Below are 15334 nucleotides of genomic sequence, written 5' to 3'. Positions count from 1 at the left end.
AAATGAAAACAAAAGCAGAGGTAAATAAACCCCTAATCCCAGGGCTACGAACTTTGGACTTTCTGTTTGGAAGGCAGAGTTTAGTTATTTACTTTTAATCTTTTTTGTAATTTTTAAAAATGTGTATTTATTTTTGAGAGAGAGAGAGAGACAGAGCATGAGCAGGGGAGGGGCAGAGGTAGAAAGAGACACAGAATCAGAAGCAGGCTCCAGGCTCTGAGCTGTCGGCACAGAGCCCGACGCGGGGCTCAAACTCTCGAGCTGTGAGATCTTTGCCCTGACTTTGCCCTGAGCCAAAGTCAGAGGCTTAACCAACTGAGCCACTTTTAATTTTTTAAATCCTGTTTGTGAGGGAGGGCGCATGAACTGGGGGAAGGGGCAGAGAGACAGAGAGAGAATCCCAGGCAGGCTCTTCGCCCACCCCATAACTTTGAGATCACCACCTGAGCTGAAACCAAGACTCTAAAGCTCAGCCAACTGAGCCACCCTGGCCCTGCCGCTCAGGCCTAGTTTACATAATTGTCAGAGCTTTGCTGTTTCCTAACGCTGATACCACGGGCCCCTCGGCTTTCCCTACTGCCGCTGTCCTTTTATATTCCTCCTTGTTTTTTCCAAATCACTCTGATGTGACAGTAAGCACCAGGCGGCGGGTGGTGGCCCCCGCCTTCCAGTCCCCTCTTAGAGACCCAGGGGTACACCCCGCAGCTTTTTTTTTTTTTTTTTTTTTTTTTTTTTACCTCCAGCAGACACTTTTTCCCCTGGCTGCGTCCCTGCCTCATTTCTTTAGGGTTGTAGGTTTCGGCTCACTGTCCTTCATGCGTCTGATTTCAGGGTCCACGTATAGGGTCTTTCCACTTCTCCAGCCTTTTCAAGACACACTGGTGCCTCGGGACTTTGCACCCACGCATCCCTCTGCCTGCACCGCCATCACCCTGGGTGCCCACGTGGCTGGCTGCCTCACTTCCTACGGGCCTCTGGTCACATGTCACTTCATTACGGAGGCCCCTGTGCCCCGCTATCCGATGTAAAACAGTGCCTACCCCTACCCCAGCACTTCCTCCCACCTCTTCGCGCTTTCTGATTTCTACCTGACAAACTGTTAATTTACTTGCATTTTTTTAAATGTGCGGTCAAGGCAGGAACTTTGTTTGTTCGGCCCTCCTTATGTCTCCAGCACCCACAAGGTGTGAGTGCAGGAACGAATGAACGCCTGAGTGAGTGAATGAATGAATACTGGTAATGGGAGCCAGTGAACATTCACATGCATGCATTTTCATACAGTCCTCTCTCTTTCTAAGGCCCGTTTTGTGGGCTCTATCTCATCTGATCTTCCAGTAACCCAGTGAAGGAAGAGGGATTGTTATCCTGAAATTTATCCAAAAGGGAGTAACTTTCCAGAGAGCGAGTCTTGTCAAAGTAACCACAGTAATCAGAGGGGCCAGGACATGTACTCACAGCCCGACGTCCCACTTTGTTTACTTGTGGTAAAATACACATAACTTAAAATTCGCCATTTCAGCCATTTCAAGTGTCCGATTCGGAGGCACTCGGTAACTTCACGATGCCGTGCGGTGACCACCGCTGAGCCCCAGGACAACCTCATCACCGCAGAACGGAAGCGCATGGCCACTAAGTGGTCATTTCACAGGGAAGTGAGAAACGTACCCTGTGCCTGGCCCCCGCGAACCTGCGCTCTGTCTCTATAGACTTGCCAATTCTCGATACTTCGTATAAACGGAATCACTTGTGGTCTTGTGTCCTTTCACGTAGCGTAACGTCTTCGGGGCTCATCTGTGTTGTAGCGGGTATTAGAATTCCCTTCCTCTTTGCGGCCGAGTAATACTCCATTGTCCGCATGGACCACATTTCTGTTCACCCACTCACCGGTTGATGCCATTTGGGTTGTTTCCACCTTCGGCTCTGGTGAGGAAGGGCTAGTCCTTCGTGTGTTCCTTCCTCCTCATGACAAGGTGCCCCGTCTCACCTCCTGTTAATTCTTCTGCCCACGCGCCGCCAGTCCATCTGCCTTGAAAGAGCGCCCAGCTCTTCTCCTGATTTCGTGTCCTCTGACCCTGCAGCAACCCGAGCTCCCTTTCTGTTGTGTTTCATTAAACACTCTCATTCATCCTTTTAGTTCTTTCCATTTTTTGGTCATATTCCTGGAGTTTAATGAATGTGTACCCCTTTCTCTTTGTAGCTCTCTTGGCCTCTTCATGTTCAATCCCCGAACGAAGACTTTCCTTATGCCCCTGTCGTGCACTTTTTCAAGGAGTGGTGCGACTTCTCCTGTCTAGGTAGTAAAATCCCTCCCTTCCCTTCCCACGATTCTGTCTGAACTGATGACACTAACACTCCTTGTGATCTTCGTTGGCGCATGGACGTATCTCTGAAAGTTAAATTCATTCATTCGTTCGTTTGTTCGTTCGTTCGTTCATGTGCTCGTTCATTCGTTCGCCCGTATATTCTTTCTGTCTCTATCCAGAAATATCAGTAGAACACCTCCTATGTACCGGGCACGGGAGGCTGTCACTGGCACATTCCAAAGACAGTCTCTGCTGTCCTAGAGCTTACGGCCCCGTGGGGGAGCCAGAAGTAAACAGGCAGGCGTCTAATCAGTCAGGGTGCCGCACAGGAAGGGCCAGAGTTCGGGGGTGGCGCCCGGGGGTCCTGCAGTCCGGTGGTCCGTGTATAGGGGATGCTCAGGGAAGCTGCTGGACTCAGCGCTGACGATTGCGGGATGAGAAGTGGTGGGCTTTGTAGAGGACCAGCAGAAGGCGGTCTTGGGCAGAGGCGAACAGCACGCGAGGACCTCGTAGGGAGGGGCAGATGAACGCTTGAGGAGGCCCCACGCGTGAACGAGAAGATGTGATCCTTTAGTGTGGTAGATATTCAACGAGGTTCGGGGAGACCTTGCCCAGCCTTGGTATTGTTGCGAGAATTTTTATTTTTACTATTACAAGCATGATGCTTTGTCAACGCCAGCTCCGGGCTAGGCGCCATGCCTGGGTCTTGACTGCGATCTTAGGGGGCGGGGCACTTCCCATCCTTATTTTCCAGGTGAGGAAACAGGCGGGGAGGGGTTAAGGAATGTCGTCCAAGGTAACAGAGGAAGAGGGGGTGGGGTCAATTCCTCACCGTCAGTGTGACCCAGGCCTGTGCCTGCGGCCCTGGTGTTCTCCTTAATGTTTGTGATTTCTGAATCCTCGCTGCTTTCGCTAAAGTTCACAATCAGTATTTTTCTAATGATTACTTATCTTTGAGAGACAGAGCGTGAGCAGGGGAGGGGCAGGGAGAGAGAGAGAGAGGGAGACAGAAGATCCACGCTTACAGCAACAAGCTCGACGTGGGGCTTGAACTCACAAATCGTGAGCTCTTGACCTGAGCCCGAGTCAGACATCCGACCGACTGAGCCACCGAGGCACCCAACACAATATTTTTAAATGTCCAATTATACGTATAATCGTTTGTCTACACAAGCGAGATGAAGCCTGAATCTTTGATTTGTTCATAAAGCCAAGGAGAACAATTACCAGCCGATCCTGGGGTCCCTGCCATAGATGGAAGGCTTTGCTTAATCAGCAGGAGGTAGCTTGGCAGGGAGAAGCAAAGCCAGTCTTGCGGGGGTCGGGGGGTGGCATTGTGGCAGCTGCAGAACAGCTGTGGGGACAGAGCAGCTAAGGAAGAGGGAGTGGGGGTCTGCAGGCCCCACGCTTAGTAGGCTCATCATCCCTGGCTATTCATGTCAGTCTTAAGGGCTTAAAATAAAATATTCATGAAAGAACCTGGCAAGCTGTTTTTGTTTTTTGTTTTTTGGTTGTTTTTTTTCTTTGCAAACCTCTGGTGTTTTCAGGCCGCAGATATTTTTAGGTGAGGGGCAATCGATGCCAAGTGTACTTGTGGCTCTAAAAATGAAATTGCTGATATATTGAATTTCCTTTGGTTTAGGGATTCATGTAAGACAAACTTCTTAAGACCTGTTCAGCATGGAAATTGTAAACCTCTCTTTCATTTAACACAGTTCTTTAAAAATTTTTTTTTTACATTTATTTATTTTTGAGAGACAGGGAGAGACCGAGCACAAGTGGGGGGCGGGGGGCAGAGAGAGAAGGAGACACAGAATCCGAAGCAGGCTCCAGGCTCTGAGCTGTCAGCACAGAGCCCGATGCGGGGCTCGAACCCACAAACCGTGAGATCATGACCTGAACTGAAGTCGGACGCCCAACCGACTGAGCCACCCAGGCACCCCTGACACGGTTCTTTAAATGTTAGTTTTTATTTGCACTTCTTTAAGCTTAATGTTTGTGAAAATTCTAAGATTTGACATGTTTGATTTTGAAGGTATATGGACACCTCTTTAATCGATGTAGATGTGCAACCAACTTACGTACGGGTCATGGTCAAAGGGAAGGTAAGTATAATGCAGTCGACTGTTAACAATTTCAAAAGCTAAGTCTGCAACTCAGCTAGGTTGCCTCAAAAATTGTTAGAGTAATATGAAAATAGGAAAAAAGAAGCCCAATCAGAGAGCTACTGTTTAGACACATGATTTTTAAACGTTTTTAACAATTTTTTCTTGGTATTTATTTAGTTTAGAGAGAGAGACTGAGCACGAGCAGGGGACGGGCATAGAGAGAGGGAGACACAGAATCCGAAGCAGGCTCTGGTCTCCGAGCTGTCCGCACAGAGCCTGATGTGGGGCTCGAACCCACAAACCATGAAATTATGACCTGAGCCGAAGTCGGATGCTTAACCAACTGAGCCACCCGGCGCCCCTGGACACATGATATCATACAATGGGAGTGGTATACAATGGGAATGGTTGTTGACCAGCCACGGTGCAGCTCCATAAAATTAATATTTTTAACTTATTTCTGTTGTGTTAGTACTGTTCCAAAGCTGAGTAGATGGTTATATATGTGGTAGCCTATGCTTGAGATTATATTTAAATTATGTACCCGCTTTAAATTGTCGATGATTTCATTCACAGCAATTGTAATTTTATAATTTTTGAAATAGTATTTTTGGCTGATTATGAGCATTCACAGGAGTCCTATAAAGACTTTAAAATGGAAATACATTGATAGTTCATGACAAGGAGTTTCATCCTTTATTATTAGTCATGTTAACATAAACGGACCAATGACTATTTTGCTGTTTGTCATCGATGACTGTTCTTTAGACCATCCATTAAAACAGGTCAAACAGTTCCTGCACATCAAGCGTAGCCCGGACATGGGTTCTTTTTTTCCTAAGTCTAAGCACGTTGTTTTTAAAATGGCACGGTGGATCTTGAATTTGTAATGAAAATGCCTCTTGAAGTAACCCTCTCCCGTAATATGCAAACTTCCTGTTTGTCGTCAGCCATTTCAGCTTGTTCTTCCTGCCGAAGTGAAGCCGGACAGCAGCTCTGCTAAGCGATCTCAGACGACAGGGCATCTGGTGATCTGCATGCCCAAGGTAAGCCATGTCACTTGTCACTTGGATCGATTTCCAGCCTGGGCGCGTCGGCTCCTGAAGGAACTTGACCTATCAAAGCTAATGATGGCTGCTTTTGGTTGAGGGAACCAGAAGATCCACTCACCCCAGCTAAGGCAGGAGAACCAGGACGTGTGAGAACAGAGCTGAGACTGGGGCACAGTTGGGACCCGGGGGCGGGGGGTGGGGGGGGCCTCACCCCGTCACCACTCGGCCAGTTGTTCTCGCCTCTGCAGCCCCCTCCCACCTCTGCAGCCAGAGCGGCGGTGGGGGTTGTTGTGTGTGAGTCCCCTCGTCCTTCCAAGTGGGACAGGTAACACGAGCACATCTATTACATGGCGATCAGTACTTTTAACCATAAAGAAGTGTTTCATCTCCAGAAGGTAGGGAGGGCTCGGGCAGGGGAGGGTCAGGGTCTCTCCAATATGTTAGCTTTGTCCTCAGACCCGCTTCCTTCCTGAGAGGAGCACTCGCAGCCACGGGGACAGCACGCTGTCTTGTCCTTCCCTTGCATGAAGATAGACAAACGGAGAATCAGGGACAGACACAGAGAGATGAGCCCCCCAGTCACCTTGGAACAAAAGTTCCTCTGGACTAATCAGGCCGATTTAGCTGAAGAGCCCAGCAAGTCTTGACTAACTTAACCTTGGGCAATGAAACCCATCTCTGGCCAAAGGGATAGAAGTACTTTGTTTGGTTTCTATTATTTTATATTGGTTACTATTATCTCCTCCCATGACCTGGGGTGGGGTCAGCTTTGCCCTAGCCACTCAGGTTTCAAAGGGGCAGAGTAGATGAGCCAGTCAAATGGGGTTCTGGTCTTGAGGAAAAACAGGACAATGGGGATGGGGTGTCTGCCCCGGAGAATAAACTTGATTAACCAGTAAGGTTTCGATAATAATTTATTAATCCTTCATTTTCCCATAGCCAGATTTGTAACAGATCGATTATGGGTGATCAAGTATGTATTTTTGCTCTGAGTCAGTAAAAAAAGCAAATACAACGTGCTGGCGGGCAATAAGATGGCAAACACAGCCGTAAGAATCACATTGTCCTTGGTAACTACGACCGGTTGGGGAAGTGCTTGTATGCTAATTAGGATAGCCCATAGGGAACTCTGAGAGATAACCTAATTACCTCAGTCCTCTGATCTACACAAGTGTGTGATGCTGTGATCAGCAATCTCTTTTTTTTTTTTTTTGCAACTTCCATTCGAACTGAAACATGACATTTTTCATGTTAAAGACACACGAAAAGTATAGAAAGCGGCTTATTAAAAAGCATCCTAGAAGAGCGCCGTTGAAGACGAGATAATTTACATAGAGGGACTCAGAATGGTTCAATTTTGTTCTCACTCATAAACTACGAATAACATTTTTCCTTTGAGGTATCTATTTTTAAGGTTTTAGACTACTATGCTCAACAAACATCGATACGCGTTATCTCTGTTCTTATTTCTTTTAAACTATTATTCAGTTAATCCCTCTTAGCATTCCTTTATATGTCTCTTACTTTTAAAAGGTAGATAATCAGTTTGCATTCCCACCAACGGTGCAAGAGGGCTCCCCTTTCTCCGCATCCTCACCAACGCGTGTTATTTCCAGTGTTGTTGATTTTAGCCATTCTGACAAGGTGTGAAGTGATGTCTCATTGTAGTTTTGATTCGTATTTCCCTGACGACCAGTGATGTTGAGCATCTTTTCGTGTGTCTGTTGGCCATCTGGATGTTTTCTTTGGAAAAAATGTCTGTTCAGGTCTTCGGCCCATTTTTTAATTGGGTTATTTGTTTGGGGGGTATTGAGTTTTGGAAGTTTTTTAAAGTTTCCTTATTTTGAGAGGGAGCAAGTGAGGGGGGTGGCAGAGAGAGAGAGAGAGAGAGAGACTGAGAGAATCCCAAGCAAGCTCTGCACTACCAGCACAGAGCCCGATGCAGGGCTTGAACCCACAAACCGCGAGATCGTGACTTGAGCTGAAATCAAGAGCCCGACACTCGACTGCCTGAGCCACCTAGGCACCCCAGTTTTATAAGATTTTTGTATTTTGGGGATACTAACCCTTTATCAGACATGTCATATACAAATACATTCTTGCCATTCAGGAGGTTGAATTTTAGTTTTGTTGATTATTTCTTTCACTGTGCAAAAAGCTTTTTATTTCGACGAGGTCCCAATAGTTTATTTTTGCCTTGGTCTCCCTTGCCTCAGGAGACATACCTAGTAAGAGATTGCTACGGCTGATGTCGAAGGGGTTGCTGCCTGTGTTCTCCTCTAAGACTTTAATTGTCAAATCACTAAACTGCACACCTCAAACTGAAAGATAGTCAGTGAAAACAACCTGTGGAGAATAATTTCTTGCCCCAAAATAGTTGGTTTTCATTCATGAGTGAGATATTTGCAAGGACTATGAAGTTCAAAGAACAAAACCCTTCTCTTAAACATCATCACAAGTGAAAAGTCCAGAACCCTGACTTTACTTATGCGTACTATTAAAAGTATGCATTACTGAAAATTGACATCTCCATAGAAACTCTTGAAGTACCAAACTACTGAGCTATTTATATGTCCAGGCCTCTAACTTACTGTGGAATTGACTGCATCTGGCTGCATTATAATTACTGAGGCAGCGACTTGGAATTGTAAAGCATCTCGTAAAAGTCGGGTAGACCCTTAGGTACAATTTTGATTCATTCACAAAATAGTGTTGTCATTACTTAACATATTGATAACCTAGTTCCAGAAATACCCAACGTGCCCTTTAGGAGTTTTTAATATTGGGATACTCTAAATTAACGAAAAGAAGATCAGATGTGATATTTGGTTCCCTTTTATGATAATATTTGTAAAGAATACTGCAAAGAGCTGACCTGTTTGATTGTGTCTGTGCCGTGATGATTATATTGTGTTTATTGGTGGAAATTCAAGGGTGTGTACGATTTCCAAGGACGTAAAATTTGTAATCGAATCCACAAAATGCTGTGATATTTCTCATCAGACCCTTCCTCCAGCATTTGGTCTTAGACATCACATTAATAATTGTCCCTTTTCTTACTCCTAAATGGGGCTGGATCTTTGCGGACTGCGTGCTTGTAGGCAAGTTTTATCGAGCCTGCTCCCTGTCACAGGGGCCGTGGCTAAATTTTCTGTTGCCGACATGCCAGTGGGTCCTCCCAGCTCAGGCCCACATTCCAAGAGGCTTTCCCCTCCTGCCATCCACAGCACCAGATGCTTCCCAACATCCGCCACTGAGTCTGTGTCCTGTGGATAGATGTAATTGATATACAAATGTCACAATCCCTAGAGTGCTGCTGGAATTCCTCTGTCTTCACGTACCATCTTATAACTTCACTTGTGGGCGCCATGTCTCCCAGGATGCCGTCCCCTACTGGACCTTCTCCACCATGACTTCAAGGGCCAATGTCTTGGCTACCGTTGATGAGTGCGGTAGTGGATGAAGACGTACTCCAGCTCTCCCGGCAGGGTAGCATCGGGCAATCCACTGCTCAGATGGCAGGCAGAGGAGTAGGAAACTTTCTGTTTCGTGAGTTTTTTCACAGTCCTGTTCACGGGTTAGTGGCATTTTTTCCCTTAGGTTCCAGCACTGTTTTATTCACTAGCCTTAGTTTTGGGGGCGTGGTAGAGGGAATCTCAGTTCCAGTGTGTGCACCCTTTTATTACATTAGACGTATCCAGTCAAGGGACGTGGCCCCTGGGTGTCCTCTATCAAACTCAGTCTTTTTTTTTTTTGGAGAAGTGTTGGTAATTCGTTTTTCAGCACAGCCGCCAGAATGATGGTTTTATAATATATGTAAGTCAGATCAAGTCCCATTTCCCGTATCATTCAGAGTTAAAGGTGAAACGTCCTGACCACCTCCCCCTACCGTTGTCCCTCTGACATCATCTTGTACCATTTTACCTTCTGATCATTCCAGCCATGTTGGCCTCCCTGTTATTTTACAAACAGGACAAACAGCCTTCTACCACAGGACCCTTGCACCTAGCGTCCGGTCTGTTGGGATGCTCTTCCCCCAGATACCCTCATGGTTTGCTCTCTCAATTTTTCCATGTTTCTATTCAAGTGTCCTCCTATCCGTGGGTCTTTTCTGATCCCTGTATCTAGAAAGCATCCCCTCCTTACCCTAGCATTCACTATCCCTCTTGCTGCTATATATTCTTCGTAGACTGTATCACGACCTAACAGCCTATATATTTGTTTATTTCTTTGTCTATCCCCCTCAACAAGAATTTAAGATTTATGAGAACAGGGATTTTTGTCTGTTCTTATCAGTACTCTGTCACTGGCACCGAGAACAGAGCCTGACAAAGAGAAGGTGTTAAGTTTTGTTCAATGAGTGAATACCTTAAGTGCATCTTTGAAATACATTTAATGGGGCACCTGGGTGGCCCAATCGGTTGAGTGCCCGACTTCGGCTCGGGTCATGATCTCACAGTTTGTGAGTTTGAGCCCCGCGTCGGGCTCTGTGCTGACAGCTCAGAGCCTGGAGCCTGCTTCGGATTCTGTGTGTCCCTCTCTCTCTGCCCCTCCCCCGCTCATGTTCTCTCTCTCTCTCTCTCTCTGTCTCTCTCTCTGTCTCTCTCTCTCTCTGTCTCTCTCTCTCTCTGTCTCTCTCTCTCTCTCTCTGTCTCTCTGTCTCTCTCTCTCAAAAATAAATAAACCTTAAAAATTTTTAAGAATTTAAAAAATAGATGAAATACATTTAGTATTGGAACGTGAATCTCCTGCTTAATTATTTTCTCCCCCAACCATTTCCCTATTATTTTTCCATGCAGGTTAACTTTAAAATAGTTTTATCTAATTCTGCCTCCAGAAGTGCTGTTGGGATTTTTGTTGTCATTGCAGTTTAGAAGCAGGGGAAATGATTAAGGAAGGGGCTCTGGAGCCAGAGAACCCAGGTTAAACCCTGGTAATTGTACTCAGCATTTGTATGGCCGTGGGTAAATTATTAATCCTTCTGTGCCTCAGATTCCCTGTCCATTAAATGATATTAATAATCACTCATGTCACAAAAGGTTATTGTGAGGATTATATAAATTGATATATGTAGCTTTGTGTATGTTAGAAGAACTTGGGACATAACACACACTGCATTTCTGTTTACTGTTAATTCATGTTATTCGTTGTTACTAGTGACTAATATTGTCCCATTAATTGGTAACGTCCCTTCCTCTATTAATCAACATTTTGTATGATTGATATTTTATTGAATCTATAGATTGTTACGGGAATGAATTAATATATTTGCGTAACCAAAACCGTATGTTTAATAATGTATGTTTTTCCATTTATTATTCTTATTTTACATCCCTCAGAACTTTTTTTTTTTTTTTGGTATGTGTGTGGTTTTCTCTCCAGAGCTACTACAGATTTACTGAGGTTTATTTTTAGGTCCCATAGAGAGGATTGTAATCCTAGTTTATGTGGAATTATTTCCCATCACATTGCCTGAGTTTATGCTTGGCCTTCAGCATGTTTTCTTAAATGGGTGGTCAGACTAAGTTACATGTACATAAACAATCTTACCATCATCAGCCTGGGAATATTTGGCATATGATCTCATTACAGTCCAGCTTAACAAGATTTAACAGAAATTTTGTATTCGCTGAGAAGCTTGCTCCAAGTCATTAAATTAAACTCCCATCTAGATTCTCAACTGACAAGTTACAGGAACACTCCAAGCGTACGCTTGGTGATTTCCTTTGGGCGTTCTTTCCGAATAATTAACTGAGATTAAGGAAGTTGCTATCTCAACTGAACAGCAAATTATATTTACGGCTTCAGTTGGTGAACATCTTGCTGGAGTCTGCTGTATTGAGCACTGGAGGTGAAGGTCACACATTAAGGTGAACATCACAGACCACGATCCTAAAACACAGTCTCAGACTCCCTTCTCTTTATTAGTTGGACACGTATTTCTCCGCACTTGCCCTCGACTCGGATATACGTACGATACACCCGACCTAAGCTCACTTTTACTCTCTGCTTATTAATTTCAAGTGGATCTGTAGTGACGGCTGCCTGCTCATCTTGCTAGCTTTTCCTGTTCCATTCATACTTCTCCTTTTTCTGAACATATTTCTTAGCCTCAGCTCATTTCTCAAACTTCCAACATTGAAACAAAACAGAAGCAAAACAAAGTCCTTTCCACATACCCCAACGGTCGCGTCTTCCCTCGCTTGGCCTCCTCGGCCAACCACCTGGCTGTGATCTATCCAAACTCTCCGTGTGTGTGTTGGGTCCCATTGCCACTGGCTCTTGAGAGACCTTTTTTTCTCTCTGACAATCTTCTCTTCTCTCTAGAGAGAAGAATTGAATTTCCCCTTTCTGCATCTTGCATTAGAAAACGTGCTAAATACATCTTCCTTCTTTCAGACGAACCGGTACAAAATAAAACCATCCGCTTCTAGGTAGTGCCATCATGTGCTTTACAGCCGAACTCATGGAACGGACATCTGTATTTTGCTGCTTCAATTCTTTCCTCAGAAAGAACCAACCCCAACTAGGCATTCACACCCCCCACCTCCCCTCCGTGGAAACATCTCTTTGAGGTCTCCAGTCTCGTCCACGTTACTAAACCCTCATCTTCTGATTTGCCCTTTCAGAAGCTTTTTACAGCACGATCGGTCCCTCCATTTGTAAACGTTTGTTTACTTGGCGTTAGATATACACCACTTTTACTCGCTTCTCTTCCTATGCCACTGGATCCTCCTGCTCACTGGATGTCCTCTGCCACTACCTGCTGCTTTGCTGGTTCTTTCTCGTACCCTGGTCTCCGAGAGTGGGCGTGGCGGTCATTCAGTTCTGGGGCCCCTTCTCTTCCCTATGTATACTCATTCCCTACGGGAATCTCCCCTCATCTCATGACTCTGAATGACACCGAGAGCTACATCGTCTGCTGATTGCCAGCAAGGTCATCGGGAGCAATAATGACGCTGAACAAAATTGAGGAAGGTGGGCTGCATATTTGAAACACCTGAATAATATCAGTACCGAATGTGGCAGTGAACAGTCACTGTCCACTGATGCAGAAGGAATGGCTTTCAGTGGCCACACAGGGATGAGAAGAAAAAAGCATAAGTCTGTGGGTGGAGACTCTGGTAAACCATACCTGCTTTGAGAGGGCACTCTGATGGACTGTAACCTAAGAGTAAGGTGAATAAGCAGCCAGCCAGCCCTTCAGAAGGTCTAGCAGCCTGTCTCAATGGCTATCAAAATGGCCCTAACTTGAGCCTTGAACTTGAGTGAAGGTAGTCTCAGGTGAGACTGGCCATATATATGTATGTGAATATCTATCTATCCATTCAACCATTTTATTTTAGACTATACACACACACACACACACACACACACACACACATCTATAGGTAGTTTTTAAGTAAGTATCGAGTGCACACTCAAAGATAAATTAGGCACACAGAGACATGAATGGGATCCAGCTGGAACACTACCAGTGTTTTGGAATCTGGTTATGCCAGATTGCCGCTCTTCCTTCTTGCCGGGAACCTTCAGACAGCCACAGTTATTGTAGACATTAAATTGTGAGACACAGATTGTAAAATACTGTTTTAATTTCAGGTCTCCCCGAAGAGGAACCTAGCGTAGGGATGTGAGTACGGCAATTCACTCGAGTGGTAAGGGACTGCTGGTCAGGAAGTAGGGAAGGAAAGGCAGGTGGCCAGCAGAGAGCGCCCTATGAAGCTAGCTACCCCAGGGGGAAAGCTCTAGGAGATATTGCAGAACACCTCAGGATAGCTCCGCCTAAGCGGAGAAGAAACTGGAATAGTAACAAACCGACCCTGAGAACCTATGGTGGGGGCGGGGGGGAAGGGGATGATATAGACACCACAGCAATTCCAAACTACTGCTGGCAAGAAAAACCATGAGCTTTTCCAGGTCCATGGAGGATATCTCCCACTGAGACTATCTCTTGCAAGACTGTAAAAGGATATTGTCTTTGCTTTGGAAGCATCGTGATCATCCTTGATGTTTGTCCTAACTTAATAAAATACTGTCTTCAATTTTAGGCTGTTGTGTGGAGATGATCATCCAGGGGCAACTGTCAGATAAGATTGCATTAACAAGTATAAAAGAATTTTGGAGGAAGTGTTTGATAGATTTCTTCTACTTTTATTTCAAAGCCATGTAGCTGTCTTCTGCAACTGTCATATTGATTTTACATATAAATGTCAGTAATTGCACCTTCTAAAATTTTCCTCAGACTACTTGGGTGTCTTTGGGATCATAGCCAATATTTCTATCTTTCTTATTTTTCTTATCATTTTTTCTAAAATTTAAATTTTTTCTGCTGCCAGGTAAGTACTTGTTTGAGATGGAATATACTTCAAAAATGTTTAATTTATATAGGTATTTTTATCTGTTCAAAGATTTTTAAATAACATTCCTATGGTAATTTATATATTTTCTAATATTGTGGGTTGATGACCTTTCTTTAAATAGAAAAAACGTTTTGTTTTCTTTAAAGAAATCTTTTTCATTAGACTCAGTGAATTACATGCTTCTCTTAGCAAAGTCAATCAGGGCACAGTTAAGAAAGAATGAAATTATTAAAATATCAACAATGAACTTGGATTAATGTAAACTTCCTCTAATGCCAGAGGCAAATTAAAAATTATATAGATTCTGAAGTTTTATATTAATAATTTTCTCTTCCGGGACTCTGAACCTCACATTTTTAAATGTTCAACACTGGAATTATGGATAACTAATAAATATAAACACCAGAAACATGTAACAAAGGTGGAGAACTTACAACTGACCCAATTCCTCTGTAGTTGATGTAGGATTGGTGGAAAATAAGTCCATTTCAGGCGTAGGGCTGGGCCTTATTGCTGAGTCCTGTTTACCCAGTAACTGATTCAACTACTCTACCATCCAGATCAGGTAAGTGGCTTACATCAGTGCAGGTTGGTATTTAATGGACTTAGGCAGTTTGGAAGCTTTATGAGACGTTTTTAGAAATCACTTATGAGGCATGGGGGAAGACACTGCCATGTGTATACTTAAGTAGAACGGTGGTAGAGAAAAGACATGCTACACCCATTAATAAGTTATATGAAAGTTTTTTGTATCAGATGAGGGAATTATTTAGCATGTGTGGAAGTAAGGCACTAGAACTCAAAAACTTCCTGCCAAATTATGAAAAACTTTAGAAAATCAATGAATTATTAATTAATCAATTAAAATAGTCAATCCATTAAAGATTTACTAAGCACTTAGTGTGAATAAAGCACTGTGTGAATTACTGTGGAAGAGACCAAAAAAAAGATGTGGGTTTCTTAGGGCGTGCTTCCTGTCTTCTCCCTGTTGAATCCACTCACTGACCGTGACCACCTGCGGGCCCAGATCTGCCCTCACCCCTCACTTCCTAAGTCTCAGTTTCAAAAAGGCTCAGATTCTTCTTAAGTAGCTTCTCTTCCCTTCTGCTTAAACTTGGAATTATGTTACTGGCTCAGAGATGAGTGTCATAGTTGTACCTGTGGGATCTCCCAAGGCTCCCCACATGCCTCTTCCTCCAGGTAGGCCCAGCACCAGCAGAGCCCAGCATGCATGAAGCCGCAGCTCTCATAGAACTCCTGCCTCTTCCCCATTTGTAGACAAAGAGACAAGAACAGGAATCTTTAGGGGTCTTTTCTATAAGTCCTATTAGTTGCCATCCGTCTATTCACCCATCCATCTACCCACCCACCCATCTGTCCACCCATCCGTCCATCCATCCACCCATCTCTCCATCCATTCACCCATCCATCCATCCGTCCATCTGTCCACCCACCCGTCCATCCATCCATCCGTCCGTCCATCCGTCCACCCATCCATCCATCCATCC

The 15334-nt window shown here is 44.6% G+C and overlaps 1 protein-coding gene across 4 annotated transcripts in view; it reads left to right on the top strand.

Annotated features, from left to right (window-relative positions):
* The window catches only part of DNAAF11 (dynein axonemal assembly factor 11), a 79576-nt gene that overhangs the window by 42258 nt on the left and 21984 nt on the right, over positions 1-15334 (top strand). For 3 of the 4 annotated variants that reach the window (XM_058699103.1, XM_058699102.1, XM_058699104.1), the window contains 2 exons: positions 4339-4408; positions 5362-5457. In XM_058699103.1, coding sequence (XP_058555086.1) covers positions 4339-4408; positions 5362-5457 — 166 coding nt within the window. Of the gene's footprint in view, positions 1-1519; positions 1722-4338; positions 4409-5361; positions 5458-15334 lie in introns of those variants that run through there. The other variant, XM_058699105.1, reaches the window with a different exon arrangement.

This window comes from Neofelis nebulosa, chromosome 14, assembly GCF_028018385.1.
Source record: "Neofelis nebulosa isolate mNeoNeb1 chromosome 14, mNeoNeb1.pri, whole genome shotgun sequence".
Classification (NCBI taxonomy): domain Eukaryota; kingdom Metazoa; phylum Chordata; class Mammalia; order Carnivora; family Felidae; genus Neofelis; species Neofelis nebulosa.
The sequence above is the reverse complement of the archived record's forward strand: the minus strand, read 5'-3'. Positions and strand labels throughout refer to the sequence as shown.